Source organism: Colias eurytheme, chromosome 6, assembly GCF_061535395.1.
Source record: "Colias eurytheme isolate Ceu_HAF_F1 chromosome 6, ilColEury1 Martin Lab GWU primary, whole genome shotgun sequence".
In the NCBI taxonomy this organism is placed as follows: Eukaryota; Metazoa; Arthropoda; class Insecta; order Lepidoptera; family Pieridae; genus Colias; species Colias eurytheme.
In genome coordinates this window covers 3,952,752-3,969,266 of record NC_142985.1, presented here as the reverse complement: position 1 = coordinate 3,969,266, position 16,515 = coordinate 3,952,752, and the positions used below count along the sequence as shown (strand labels likewise).

Here is a 16,515-nt window from a genome sequence, read left to right as displayed (position 1 = left end):
AAAAACGACCATTTATAAGATCTAAAAACGAGCTTTGTAAACAGTAACCTCACCTCAATTATAGGGGACCGAAAAGTGTTATTATTAAATCAAAACCCGAACAAACAGAACACGTTACTCAGCCATATAACAAGGTAGTTTGTGTTCCAAGCACTCATTATAATCTGACTAATCAGTGGTCGGTAACATGAATGGTAAAACAAACATGATTTGCCGCGGGCCCTTTGGCCGCCTCATCAGACATGCGGCCGGAGGTGCGACACCGTGGCCTCTAATTAAATATTAGTTAGTCGGTTACGGACAATACGGGGATCGCTCTACGTAACTTAACCGTTTAACAAATATTTACTTCCCATCAAAAGCGCCGCCAGCAAATACCATTCCAAAACATTAAAGTCTATCGTAATTATGGAACTCTACCGACTTCTGACGATTCAAACTACAATAATACATGTTTACATTTCGTTTTATACACCAATGAAAGCACTTTACTATTAACATGCAACGAGCATAAACTTTTATAGGGCAATATCGAATTTATCGTTAATTTATGATGAACTCTGTATGGAACATGAGAGATTTCATATACAGAAAGATCTTTAACTTGCAAATGCTGTCCTAAATAAACAGATGGTTATTGATAAGTTCAGTGAACTGTATTCGCGTTCGTCTACGGCAATTTCATTTAACTTTAACAATAGAGGCATTCATTAATTTAATATATTAAAAAAAATCCTAAAAACTCTATTTTAACTAAACTTAAAAAAAATAGCAAGGAAATTTTTAAAGAATAAATGACATTTAAAAAATAAAATATGTATAATGAAATACATTCTAATGTAATTTTAAATATAAAACAGGAAAATACGAAGTAACCTTTACCACCGAAACGCCCACAAAATACGAGTCCGATGTTAAATAAGAATTTGTAACTAATATCACATAATATGTATCTGTATAAAATATAACTTCGGCATATACTGTATGTAGGCTTGCCATATCTCAACGTCATATTTACTTCGGATTCTGGAGAATTCTGACTGTAATATTTACAAAGTTATTCGCATTAAAATGCACATATTTACTTAACCATTCGGACAAAATATACAACTGTCTGTTGAGATCAACTAACTCTGTATTTGCATAGGAAGCGTTCGATTTTTACATAAAAACTACATTTTGTTGTTATGCTGTACGTGTCTCCCATCAATAATAAAATCATGTGTATAGTTAGTGGTGGGTAAACAGTAAAAACTCGTGAGTCGTGGGAAGCGCCTCGTATGTAACAAATAATGCGTGTAAATGTCCTCATACTTAATCGTTACACTATAGTCATTATTAGTGCCATGTAGTGCATTACAAATCGTATGCATTTATAAAGAACTAGCTTTCCGCCCGCGGCTTCGCCCGCGTTTTCAGAGAAAAACCCATTCCCGTAGGATTTCCGGGATAAAACCTATCCTATGTCCTTTCTCGGGTATCAAAATAATAAATATATCTATACTAAATTTCATGCAAATTGATTCAGTAGTTCAGGCGTGATTGAGTATGAGTAACAGACAGACAGACAGAGTTACTTTCGCATTTATAATATTAGTATGGATAGTAAATTATGAAACGACTAAATAGGTTCTGAAGAAATATAATAATAGTCGTCCTTACTGATCATCAGTTGAAACATGTCTTTGTGGATATTCATGATAATAAGGGACAATAAACAAGTAGGATTATTCCTAAAATCAAATTATATAGCGAAATATCAGACTTATTTGCTTCAACTTTAAATTGTGATACTAAACTGAAATGCATTCTGTTCTTTGAACTTAGGGATTTACTTTTAGGTCGATACCTTAAGCAATCCACGTGTTGGTTACCCCAAGTTATCCAAAAGTACACAAAACTCTTACCTGCCGACAGAAAGGTTAGGTTAAGCCGAGCAAACATTTAGTGCTGATAAAACATGACAAACTAAATCCCGAAATCCCAGTAAAAGTCAGGAAAATTAATCATACAGATTATTGGCTATGCGTTCCGCCGGTAGCATCTCCGAACTTAACAAGCTATCTAAATTCAGATAAGACTTGGCATTTCCATAAGAATAGCTCGTTTGCCAGACAAATAAACATCGACCGCCCAACCAACTTGGCAGAACTTCCCACCCCACGTTAATTACATTCGAGCTTGTCTCCACTTGTAAAAAACACGATAAAAAGTTTTAGAACGGCCGGAAAAAATCTAGACGTACAGCGTTTCATTACACCCACTTTCGTACGGTAGTGCAATCAATTTTGATACTTAAGCCTGTGTAGCTAATTGTATGATTGCATACGACTGTTTTTCATACATGTAATGATTACTTTTGCACACACGTATTAAGATTACCATAACAACCTACTGTTAACCGATCTATTGTTCGATTAATCGCCAGTTATCAAACTACGTGATTGTTATATAAATACGTATCGAATTATACGCTGAATTCTTTATGCCTTACATCATTGTCGCCTCTATAAATTCTATATAGCTTTTTAATAGCGTGTCGTATAGCGAATCAAATATCAATGAGGTAGGTGATTTATTTAATGTCTTTTAGTTTGGGTTAAGCTCTAAGTTCGTGACGGAGATGCTATTAATTTACATGGAACTTCACGTATTTATTCGTGTCTATATTTAGACGTCCACGACTAATCACTGCCTTAAAAGCGTTTAGTAACAAAACAACAAGTCAATGACACTCATTAATCCTTTTCAGTGAACTCGATAGATTTACAAAGAAACTATTTAACTGCGATCTTACGTGCTATCTGGTTGTTTATTTTCACGTGTCTATGTTTACCTTACTTGTCTCCTGTTTTAAATAAACACACGAACATTTGATCGAATGTACTTAGATTAGTAGTTCAAATAATAAAGTGTAAAACAGTATCAACCACAAATGGTCAATTGAGAACTATTATATGAATTCTCACATCTGTTCGTTCAAACGCTAATTAATCATATATAAATGCCATCACCTAGATATCGAGTACACAAAACATTACAGTGATTAAGTTTGTTGTGTTTGACGTCCAGCCGTTCACACGGGGAGCCAAATATTAAACACTCTGTTGTTGCAACATGTGTATATTTATCTGTTTTGTTGTAAGTCATCTTCTTTGCTTGGCTATTTCCTATATTCAAATACAGTTACACCAAAATATATATTGTCTACTACTTATCTACTACGATGACGAAACGAACCATCTCCTATAGAAATAGAGGAGGTCGATTTTGGAGATATCCTAGAGAGATAAGGGTATATTACAAAAAATATTTGTATACTATCTTCTACACTATTCTATAGTACTTTATAGTGATCAAAATGTACTCACCGGTCTTCTCGTAAGACTAATACTATCTTCTACACTATTCTATAGTACTTTATAGTGATCAAAATGTACTCACCGGTTTTCTCGTAAGACTTTGCCATGTGAAATGCAACTCTCCAATCGTAGCGGGAACAGGCACGTTGAAATTTAGTGCGTAGGAGTTGATCTGACCTTCTCGAACGTAATACAGCTCTGCTGTTAGACCTGGGGACAATAAAAATTATATATTAGCAACTAAATGTCTTCTCCTTATTTCTTTATCTATTTTATACTTTATATTATCTTTTTAACAATTACAATATGCCATTTTTACGTGCAATAAAGGCTTTATTCTACACAATTGGAGCTCTCACCATACATACAGATTCGGTAACGCATTAAACTATGACGACAAAAGGCTGTAGTAAGACGAGACCGCGTATTGAATAACATTACAATCGGCACACAAATCAATACGCATCAATAACAAAGAATAACGGACAAAAACTAAGATCAGAGCACGCGTGGCGGCATCTACAAAGGCTGGAGACGCCGACGGTGCCGCCACCTGTCCACAAATCATGGGAACCAGTCCCAAAAAGCGACCGTTTTAAATTTTAATTCATTATGAAAAAAAGTTTAGCCGGCTTACTTTTGTTTATGCTGTTCCTTCCTAAGAAAACTCCCGACTTCCAAGTAACATGGTAATTTTTAGGAATTTTATCAAATTGGCTCGTGCTTACGAGCTGATGGCTATAAACTATTGTGATAAATTCTAGTAGAGATAAGATGTCGACAAACTATTTGATACGTGGTATTATACTAAATTTAGTTAGATATTTGGATTTTCTAGAACGATGTTCTGGGCCGTTTTTAACGAAAGTAGATAATTAATCAGTTGATAATAAGGAACCCATAATCATTTGTATATGTACAAACATTTACCAACATACGAATGCCTGATTCGTGTTACGAAGCCTCATTTAAAGCCAAATTCTGTGAACATATCGAGTTGAGATCAAATCACGGACGACGGACGTGTCTCGTTACCAACGTATTATTTTACATAATTAAAATATAGCTTCGTGTTGATATATATCTCGAGTTATAAAAGATAATGTAACAATGATAAGGTATAAAACTAAGAATAGTAAGTACATCATAATGGAATTTCTACCTCTTGATTTGAAAATAAAAATAGAGTTTAGTTCTTTAAAAAAACCCATGTATTCTACTCGAATAATTTCTATTAAAAACTCATTTGAAGAGCAGACGATTAAATTAAAAAAAAACACTGAATACAAACATTTTCCAATAAGACATTATTAATATAACGACCGCTTTAAAAGCACCATATGGAACGAATACAGGATTTTATTATAATAAACACACAGCGGTAATGTGTGTTATTAACACAATAATCGTAAATTATGTATCCTATCCAAACAAGTTTTTGGATTTTGTATATATATGCAAATGAAGCAACCGTATGTAGAAATGATTAAAATGATAATTTTAACGCCATTAGTGTTATGTTTGTTTATTCGTTCCGCGATAGGGCCAATTAGGTGTTAACGAGAAACATAAATTACTTGCAATAAGATCGTTTGTATGCAAAATGGTGGTCAGGCGCGGATGTCACACTGCATCGACAAATTGACCCGACGCCTGCGCTCGCGCATGCATTGAAATGTTGAACCCCGTCAACTTTTTATTTAATTTCGGAATGTATAGTTTATGCGTATTTCGATCCATATGAATTCTAATAAGAAAATTCCAGAAAATTAAACGCAACAACTAATGTGATAAGATCTAGAAACTTGTTGACACAAACCAGTTGATAAATTGTTTCCTCGAATCAAAATCAGATTAAATTTTAATGAGCGCCTAGAAAGCGTATTCTAGCTAAAACTAAGAATTCTGATTAGGCAATCAAGATGTGACAAAAATAGTTTTCAAGCATTCCCATAATCAGTGGCTGTTTCGAGTCTGCTACCGTGCGGCTCCTTTGATGCGGCGGCAACAAGAAACAACGTAGGTACTTGATTTGACAAATAACTTAAGATAAACGCTGCCGTCTCGCGGCGCCCACTTTTTGCTTAAATAAACTAATTTTTAAGTGTTCTTATCTCATTGCTACCTGTGCTCGAAAACCCTTGTCAAACACACGCTATAGCCTATAACGAATCCAATACCGGGAATAAATCTATACCCGTAACTAACGTCGATGACGATATAGATCTCGGAGTATATAACCCGCTCTTTATTCATATTCCTGCTAAAGCTTTAAGAATCGATTTTATTGTATAGGTAGCACAAAGAAATATTCAATAATCCATCTCATTGTACTTAGGATATCGCGCGAAAAATCACGCCCGCGCGAAATCTGGTCCATTCAACGTCGCACCTACGAATAAAGCATTCATTACACACAAATAAAAAATTTGTATGGAACAAATGGAAAGCGAACAATAGACGGCGATATTCAGTTAAACCTTCCCCTTCGTGGTAGCGGAGAATTTTAGGGCAAGCCGAAGGCATTATTGTAGAATTATGCGGTCGAGGCGTGCAAGAAAATAAAACAAAGTGCAGAGGTGACGGAAAATAAAGGTGTGCAGAGTTATGCACTTCACTTCGTCGAGGGTTGAGGGACAAAAAATGTCGTTTATTATTTCTACCTTAGCGCATTATGCGCGAGATATTCTGCACTAACGCTGAATTTGCAATAAGTAAACGAAGCGTCGTCGCCTTTATCCGGTATCCTCTAGTTGAATGCGAAATGGTCAGGTGCATGTTGAAACTGAAGTTAAATACTTGGTCTTAAAATACTTCTTTATGATCAAAATTCTACATAAACAGTTTATAATGCCGATCTTGGCCATTTTAGACGCTTCTGTTAAATAAATATTTATTCGTATATCTCGCATAAATTTGCTCATTATTCCGGAGAAAATGTTTATTGATGAATTATTCATGTACCTATATTTGCATGAAAACATCGCAAAGTTAATTAAGGAAACGGGAAACCGACACGTAAACAAAATGCGTTTTACAACTCCGCATCCCATAAGCACATGTGATAATCATAATCATAAACTGTACGACGCGCTAAGAATAGCGTCGAATGTCCCGTAAAAATCATTGGGAATACATAAAAATGCGTATTTAGAAGCATCATGTCGCAATGGCGACAGCTTTATTGGCCGATACCGGAAAACATCGCCTTAATGTCTTTGGGCATCTGACGGACTGTTGTCGTATTGCTCGCCGGTCAATGCCTTTCCGGATACTTTATTTTTACAAAGATCCCTCTTATTGGGGAGGAGGTCCTTATAATGACTTAGGTCAGGGTATAAACTCATGTTGCAAAGATGTGCACCGATTCACTGTGCAAATTTTACTAGATAAATCGTTATTTTGATCATTTTTCCCTTTATCTATATTTATTACACAATTCCACACGATTTGGCTTTGACAGTGTGTATATCAAACATTTTTATATGTCAATCATGCACCACGTCCGTGGTTAGATTCTACAATGCTAATACTTTCTAAGAATTCACCTTTATCAAGCAATATCTGTACAAACACACGTAAAAACTAAAATCCCTTTGATAACAATATCAGTACCAGTCACACTCAACGGCGCCTGGCGTTACAAAAAATTTAACCCTTATCTATTTCCCAGGAATCGACAGTAAGAGCTCTCGCAGAAACCACAAAAACTGGCCAAGTATAACCGCGGCTGTACACACTCGTCGAGAGCCTCTCGTCGAGAGCCTCGGCCGAAAAGACTCTCGTCGAGAGCATGCCTGTACACACTCGTTCTAACATTTGAACTGAAGACTTACACGAGAATGGACGTAGAAATAGCTGCTGCTATTTGTCTTTGTGCCATGAGCTATTATAATTTTTTAAACATTTACTATAAAAAAAAATTCTCAAACCATGGAGAAAAAGAAGATGGTGGATGATTACTATGCACCGCAGTAGAAACAGGGAAATAAATAATATAAAAACTCCCTGAATAGTTAATGTATTTTATTGTATTTTTGAGGAATCAATAGAAACGCTTCTTTGTTTAGGAAGTAAAATGGAAAATCAATTGGCTGAGTTGGTGGCAGAACCTTCTGGACAATCCATACTAATATTATAAATGCGAAAGTAACTCTGTCTGTCTGTCTGTTACTCGATCACGCCTTAACTACTGAACCAATTTGCATGAAATTTGGTATAGAGATATTTTGATACCCGAGAAAGGACATAGGATAGTTTTATCCCGGAAACCGGGAAAGTACGGGAACGGGTTTTTCTTTGAAAACGCGGGCGAAGCCGCGGGCGGAAAGCTAGTTTAAAATAAATCCATAAAAAATAAGTTCCATAAAAAATAAGTTCCATAAAAAAGGTTCTGTTTGATAGCACTCCAAAAACTGTAATTCTCGTTCATTAGACCACATAGTGAAACACGTGCGTTCATAAATAACGTCAGCGATCAACTAACTGAACGAGTGTGTACATGCTCGCTCTCGTTTTCCTCGCGAGACTCAACGAGACCCTTTGACTCGGGCGCAAAAAACCGACCAGCGACCGAGACAGCCGAGGCGAGACACGAGAGCGCGAGACAAGACGAATGCACCATGTACATACTCGTTCTCGGCCTGTCTCGGTGTGTCTCGGCGAGTGTGTACAGCCGGCATAAGACAGATCACACACGAGGTTCCATAGGCCAACATAGTATAGTACCATCGCAGTAAGATTTATAATAAAATTTTGCTAACCGAAGATCGAAAAGCTTATTTTTTATTTCGAATATGAAAGGCTTGCTAATAAAGAATCGTTAAACTAACTGACCCAGACAACTTCCTCTGCTCTCATCCACCTAATCTATACTAATATTATAAAGCTGAAGAGTTTGTTTGTTTGTTTGTTTGTTTGAACGCGCTAATCTCGGGAACTACTGGTCCGATTTGAAAAATTCTTTCGGTGTTAGATAGCTCATTTATCGAGGAAGGCCATAAACCATCACGCTAAGACCGACAGGAGAAGAGCCACGGGGGTGAAACCGCGCGGAGCGGCTAGTATGTAATATAAATGCGAAAGTTTGTGAGGACGGATGGATAGGTGGATGTTTGTTGCTCTTTCCCGATTACAATAAAATTTGGTATGTAGATTTGGCTGTAGACCCAGAATAAGACATAGGCTAAGTCTCGATAAATGGACTACCTATCCAACACGATAAGAATTTTCAATTCGAACCAGTAGTTCCAGAGATTAGCGTGCTCATCCAAACAAACAGACTTCAGCATTATAATATTAGTATAGTCAGATATACAAGGCTCGTTATAATCTGCGACAGAAGTGAATGTGCTTTTGTCGCAACATGTAAACAGTGTGAGGCCATCGCTGTTGCAACAATCAAGATGAAAGATTGTTTACAATTATTATTAGAGATTAATACCTAAAAGTTTATTAGTTACACAAAGTTTACTTGATCATCTATTATAAAACATATTTAGAAACGGGTCATATTCATAAATCTTTCAGGCACGCAAGCGATATTAAAAAGGGAATTCCTTATTTTAAAGCACAGTTGAAATACATATATTCAAAATTACGTCAGGACAATACTTCAAACAATATTTGTAACTACAAAATCATTAACTAATGTATTGCTTTAATTCTCCACTCAATAATCTCATCTCTAAGTACCGCTAAATAGTGTTTTTTAATAATTAATTTTTAATTATTATACCTGCACACAATAATTATATACCTAATTGATTACCCGCATATTACGGTACAAAGAAATTAGATGTACCAATGGATGTACCTAACTAATTCGCTAAAGGGATTAAGTTAAGGATTTCACGGGCTTTAAAATTTACGGATTTGTATAAAAAGTGATCCTTGTATTGTTCTGTCAATTTGTGGTGATTTGTGACAATCGAACCGTCGTAAACTACTTTGAGCAGACGTTGTAAACCTGCGGTACCATAAACAGTTTTAAATAAAGCTAAAGTATGATTGGCATAATTTAGTATTTTAATTTTAATCTCATTAATAACATACTCCCAATGATGATTGAGTTTGAGGATAATTATCATTTAAACAAGATGTTTCCAAAATTACATGCATGGTAAAAATGTATATAATTTTGGTAAATACTTATATACCTAACCAAATATTACACCTACTACAACTTTTTTTCTGAGGAAAATGTGGGTAATTTTATTTCAAAATTCAAATTTTCACAATCAATTTTTAGGTTCACCCTTCAGAAAGCAAAACTTTTTGTTAACTTTTAAATTTACTTAAAGGTTTACCACACTTGCCCCTAATACACTTTAATACGGGCAAATGCAGTCAGGTGTAAAACTTTCCGAGTTTTTACCAAAGTTACCACGCCGGAAACGAGGTAACAGGATCCCTTATTGTTATTTTGGTTTTATCCTAACAAGATTTGGTCCTCACAAAAGCTCGTAAATTAAAACTTGTAATACGAAACGCTGTAAGAAACCTTTTTAAAACATTATCGCGGCGAACCAAAATTGTTTACACATGTTGTGTTATATTTATTTTTGATAATAAAGATATTCTGAGCAATTTTATTCTATTCTATTTAAATCTATCATCAGCATAATTATGTAATTGACTAGGACATTTATTAATAGTCGTCAAACTTAACTAATAAATCAACCTAATTATCAAATTACACAGACGAAATGAGAACCTTCTGGCTATTCATTCAAATATATACTTACGAATTCATTCTCTTGCACATACCAACGCATAAATTCTTGTAAAAAGACAATCATTCTCAACACCCTGTGTTATTTTAAACGGTTAACATTTTCTCTAATTTGTGCTCAAACGAACATCTCGAGGATCTTCAACAGGAAAATTAAGGTGCAGAAAATTTATAGAGGGTGTGAAGAGGGTTCTATCTTGTAGGTGTTGGTTGCGTGTAATCGTGCGCCATACTTCATTGCCGCACCGATTCACACACTTTATAACCTTCCTCCCATATATTAATTACAGTAATGAAAATACAATAGAATTACGACATGCTTGACAAATGAGGTAATCTTTTTGAGCTATGAGTTTTATTTAATTTTAAATTGTATGAATATGATACTTACCAAATACCAACTAGATAAATAAGGTTTTATTTTTACTATTTAATATTGACTGTTAAAAATATATTTCTTAAACAGAGATACCATATCATCATCAAGAACAATTTCAAGTGAATAAATTCAAAACGAATTGAATATTGTTAATAATAGAACAGTTTGCGTATCATGAAATTAACTGCTATAATCACCTCGACTCCGTACCATGCGAGCGACCCTGCGCCTAAATTAGTCAAGGATTTCATAAACGATAATTGACAACATACATTGCTTCATTACGTTACACGGGCAGCCCTATTAATTGGGAAGGCGTGAAAATCTTCAGCGATGTAACGTGTCGGCGTCTTAATGATCGAACTCGGAGGGCGTTTAAAAATATCTATTTGATGAATGTCCCTTTTTGCTCGCGTGCCCGAGGCCAGAAATCCCGTCGAATTAGTTTGACAGACGGAATCTTTTCCGAACTTTTTGCGCTCATCAAGAACCAGATGTTATTGAATTCCATACCTTTAATTACGTGCGGCGACACGGAAACCGTCACTTCGAGTGGCTTCTGATTTACGGCTCAATGGGTCGTGCTAGTAAATCGGATTATAGATAAGTCTTAAACAAATGACGTTAATTCATAGACAAGTCTAAACAGCCAGTCTGAAAGCTGATTATGTTTAAGAAAATCAAGTGCATTTCTTAACTTACGGTCTTAGAATATTAATTACTTGAACGATAATTTAAAGATAAATCACGCTGTTTAAAATATTTTTGAACTATCAAAACAAACTCACGTTATAGAAATAAATTACCATTTAATTTTGAAAGTACAAATAGCTTATGAAAAAAAAAATACAATTGATAATCTAAATCTTGATACATACTTCCTAAACTCTTTTACGAACTTAGTAAAACATTTTCAAACATATTAACAGCGCAATCCAGTAATAGTAACTATGTTACTACACTGATTAAACACCGTAATGAACTTCGAACGCTAGTCTATACGCGTATTATTACAGGCACGAATTCAACCGTTTACCAAAATATTTGTCGACTCCAGTACCAGTGTATCTGCTGGTAAATATTTGTTTTACCTCACAGAAATGGCCCGATTTGTTTAGTACAAATAAATATGGCGCCGGATAATCAAGATCGTTAATTGTGAGCATTGCGTAACGGGAGTGTACAAAATGTTATTGTTACAAATACAATAAACATGCCCTATTTGTAGCGCTATCGAGGCGCTGGCTTTAGCTTTTATTTTATTGGAAATTAATACAGTCAAAGCATACATGATTGAATTATAATATGTATATGTATGTTACATATTGATTTTTCTTCTTTCAATAATTTAACATTGAACACACAGAATAAAATAGGGTACCATCTTAATTCTTAATTGTCACGTTATGATGATCATTTAATTCACACAACTAATTTAAATTTAAATATGCTTACATAAATAAAAGTGTATCAAAATAATTCCCAGAATATCCCATAAAGCTGCATTACCACGAAATTCGCATTAAGTTTCATCAGAAACGTTTATCAACACATAGTTAGCTATTAAAAATGCAATGAACACTTTCAAAAGCGCGAATAAGCGAAGTAAAAGACACTAGTCGGCACTTAATTATCACTTTTTCGCAACTTTCAGACAACTTCGTACAAACTTACACTTTTTGTTTATTTTTAATCGTGACTGCGTCTCTATACAAACGGAAACTACCATTTTCTCTTTATTGTTTTGTTTAAAATAATAATCAGGTTAAAGCTCCTTGAAATAAAAAGTAGAGCGCATTTGTTACGTATTTTATGATGTCTCACTCATTTGGATCGTTTATAACGTCTTGCACTATTGTCGTGACCACTTAATGAACCTTTTAGACATAAATAATTTGTTAATAGCTCGACGAAAAATACGTAAGTACATGAAATCTGTAAGATCTAATACATATATTTGATCAGGTTAATTTGAATTTCTCATTTCTCAAACATGAAATAATATTCTAGTTGTATGTCCATGTCGTTCAATAGGCATCTTGATAGTGCATCAATAATCAATAAAATACTAATCAAATTATAAAGTCTCAAATTCCAATAACATTACCATAGAGATAGTCGAGGAAACAATCTCTCCAACTGGTTATATTTACATAACCGTCAGGTTAAACGAATCGTGAGTCCGACAGGCGTATAAATAAACACAAATGATTACCGACAACAAGCCGTGATTGTCTAACACCATCACAAACATTGAATGTGGTTACAGGCTAGTTAGCTTTGACTCTCTATTTACTGCCCTATGGGTATATATATATACTCCGAGTAAATTGCTGTACATTGTTGAGACACAAGTTCAAAGCTAAAACACATTTTAGTTGTTTTCCGTTTCTTATCAGCGATTACGACCTTTACAGACACTTGAAAGTAAAGATACAACTTTGATTGCTTACGATGAATCCTTATTTGTAATGTTACGTGTAACCAGATAAGCAACCGAACTAAAGAAACATTTTAAAACACCCAAACAATTTCTCATCACCCCAGCGCACAGAGCTGACGAAAGTAATTTGAAACTAAACAAAAACCCCACCCATGCCTTCAACAACTCAAGCAGCCAATTAAACCCCGTGATATGTATCGCAATGTAACCGGATAAGGCTGTAACAAATTTGTCTTGTATTATAGCAATTATCAACTCGACCCACGTGCACTCAGTATGCAGGCATTTCCTTATCAAGGGATTAGCTCGTACCCGGGGTTATCGCACGGTAGCCCTCGTTGTAAAATCGATTCCTTATCACGAGCCGTGTTATTACGATATGAGATTTATTTTCAAACTTATCTTATTGATAAGAAAACGGCTTTTTATCGACTCCGCTACTGAATTTTAGTTTATGTTAGGATCGTTTTGAGAATACCATGTGTTCAAATAGTGGTTGGGTCGATTCCTGAAAATGCTTGAGTCAAACATGTGCATAGAATAGAGGTGTCCAATAACAGAACAAACCAACACGTATGTCAAATAGCGCTCAGCAAATATTGTCAAACCATACGGCATTACAGGGAGGATTTGTACAATGTATGGTACAGAAGCAACCAATATTTACTTTGGAACTTAGAAAGGTTATAAGGCTCGGTGAAAGGGAAATATTGAAAAAGACACATAATTCTTTTCTGACATTATGACACCAGCGTGTTTGGTTACCCTGTTCTTTGAAGATGTTTGCGTAAAGCTTTCATGGAAATATATTTGCTAAGAAATTCATATTTGCTTTAAATAACACCTGAATCTTTGAAGTTATTGAATTCTACTCAACTCAAATATATACTTAAAAATTCAGTTTGTGCAACACAATACAAGCGCTTACAAGCGTTCGCCATTTAAAATGATAATTTACTGTTTCAAGAACTTATAAATAAGCCAAGGAACTCGTTCTCGCAAAGACCAATATTTAGTGTCTGTCTTAATTTTACTCGCCTCTTTTCAGTTGTTACGTAATGATTTTTATCCAGGATATAAAAGGTCTATAGAAGAATTTGTACAGGATAATTACGAACAGATCTAGCTATACCCACATCAAAATAGTACCGTACTTTTTGGAATTAAAGAAAAAACCACCGTACCGGGAATTTAAATCGTTTATTTCGAGAGAGCGATCCCGGAGAGGCGTGGAGGGCACTCGACGTCGCCGGCAACCGTGCTCAACTTACTGTTTACACCCTACCATCTAGCTTTACCTTCCTATCATGTAAGCACCGGTCTTTAGTGTCATACACTCCATGGATCTTTCATGACACCTTAAAATACTAAGTTATGCAAAGCCTAAAAATATGAGCAAAATTTTATTTTCCAAATACAATATAATAATCATTTATGAAGATATAATAGAATAGTAATAATTTAGGATACAAAACTACCTACAATACCTTGATGTTGTGAAATATTCGACTTTGTTTGGGACTAAACGCTGCTTTAAAGCATTAGTTTCAACTTTCAAGTACTGAAATGAGTCACGAATATAGCTCCACTCCAGGCGTTATGAATCTAAATTAATCATGCAATCGAACACGTACCCGTCTTGTCCCATAAATAAAACGATAATCGAGAATCGTACGCAACTGAGAATTATCGAGTTGGCAGCCGCTCAGAAAATATACCGTCAGTCAGGAATCATAAAAATTTAACACTGCCGTGTAAAGTAAACAATGGGCAAAAAGAACATGGCCTGAGGCCGGGATCCGGCGGCACCGCCCGCCGTGCCGGCCGTGCACGGTCATCAGCTATATACAGAAACATAAAGTATGTAGGAATTTACTTCATAACTATTATTTACATACTGTTTTTTATTAACTAATGTTATTTAATGGACTATTTTTTGTATGACCTTATTTTTGCAGCAATCAATACGCTAACGTAATTAACTATACCTACTAAAAATAAGTGCATAAAAAAACTAAAAAGACATCCGATTAAATTTGTCCCAGTCCACTTGATGAGATTCAATTACACGCCTCTCTGAATTTACGTGACGGAATGGTATCGAAGGGCATCTGTCGCTTTGATACACGTAATGACGTCTACCTGTCTTCGACACCAACTCCAGGATGGACAATTCGTTCCATCTCAGTAACGAGCCGTGAAAATCCCCAAAAAAATATCCAATTATGTGGTTACATTCAGTTTTGATTTCGTAGTACGTATCTATAATTAAACTACAATTTAGAAAGTATTTCACACACCTAAACTCAGCTACTGAATGCATTCATAAATGGCTTTTATAAAAAACACTATATCAAAATTCAGGTAGAAACCTGAGTCCACCGACGTGACTGTCACGTACCACGCACCTGACACTGACAAGGACCAAAATATTATAATGTGGGAATGTTTATACATGCACATAATTCAACGCGACCGTATAATAAATAAAACATATTCAATTAATTTCCCAGCAATCAACGCAGGTTAGACATCTGTTTTGAATATGAAATACAAATACGTCCCCTACTCGAAACTCCAATAAAAGACCCGAACAACTGACGTTTACAAAAAACAAAACACACTCGCATAAAAAACTGACTACACGTTGTGGATCTCAAATTTTGATCTAACGACCCTGAAGGATCCATTATTATTAATAACCGATGTCTAAATAAAACATACGGTGGGCATAAAAAAAAGGACGATAAGACTTTTTTCCAATACAAGACATTTATTAACACGCTCGAGCGTTGGATCGAGATAAAACAAACATGGCGGTCGGCGCGCGCGCACATAAACATGGACGTTATCGTGGGAGGCTGTCACAACAGCGGTCATTGGGCACTCTCTGACACGCCAGTGAAAGCTGGAGAAGCACCCCGCACCACGATCCTTATCACCAACATTTGAAGCCTACGCACGCCATACCTCGTTATATTCCAACCTCGAATGCCAATAGACAACATTCATAACGTTATCACGCGTCGATAAACATCAACTCAGGCGAACACGTACCTCAACTCGTAATAAATAACCTCGCTATTTTGTTTCTACGTGATTTTCTGTGAAATGAGAAGCACCCAGAGCCTCGACGTTTATTAAAGTAAAAAACAGTTAAATGGGAACGTGATTATGCGTTCTTGGAATTTAAATTTTCAACGATGTAGTTAACTGTTAGGGACAGCACGCTTAAAATTAAAGTACGCACTAGAGACAGTACATAAATGTATAGATAAAAAAGATAAAAGATAACGTTTTCAATCATCATCACAACATCGGCCGGTAACAACCTTGTAAAAAGCTATTCAAACATAACAAGGCACTAATACAGTAAGAAGGCGTCTCAAAGCGTTTATCAATAAAGCAAAACAACAACAAAACGAGTCGTGAGCCCATCACAGATCTATCATGCGGTGCCGACTACTGCGAGATAGATTGCTCGTATTATCCCAACAAGCACCTTCGGATAACCGACTCGAATTGCCGTCAATCAGCCCCAGTCACATTCAATATGTTCTCAATATTTCTACAACACCGAAACATTCATTTCTCCGTT

The 16,515-nt window shown here is 35.5% G+C and overlaps 1 protein-coding gene across 1 annotated transcript in view; it reads right to left on the bottom strand.

Moving 5' to 3' along the window:
- Positions 1–16,515, bottom strand: part of dnt (tyrosine-protein kinase Dnt) — a 37,714-nt gene that overhangs the window by 4,809 nt on the left and 16,390 nt on the right. Inside the window, exon 2 of the mRNA XM_090102584.1 lies at positions 3,445–3,572. Within this exon, the coding sequence (XP_089958710.1) occupies positions 3,445–3,572 (128 nt within the window). The remainder of the gene's footprint in view (positions 1–3,444; positions 3,573–16,515) is intronic.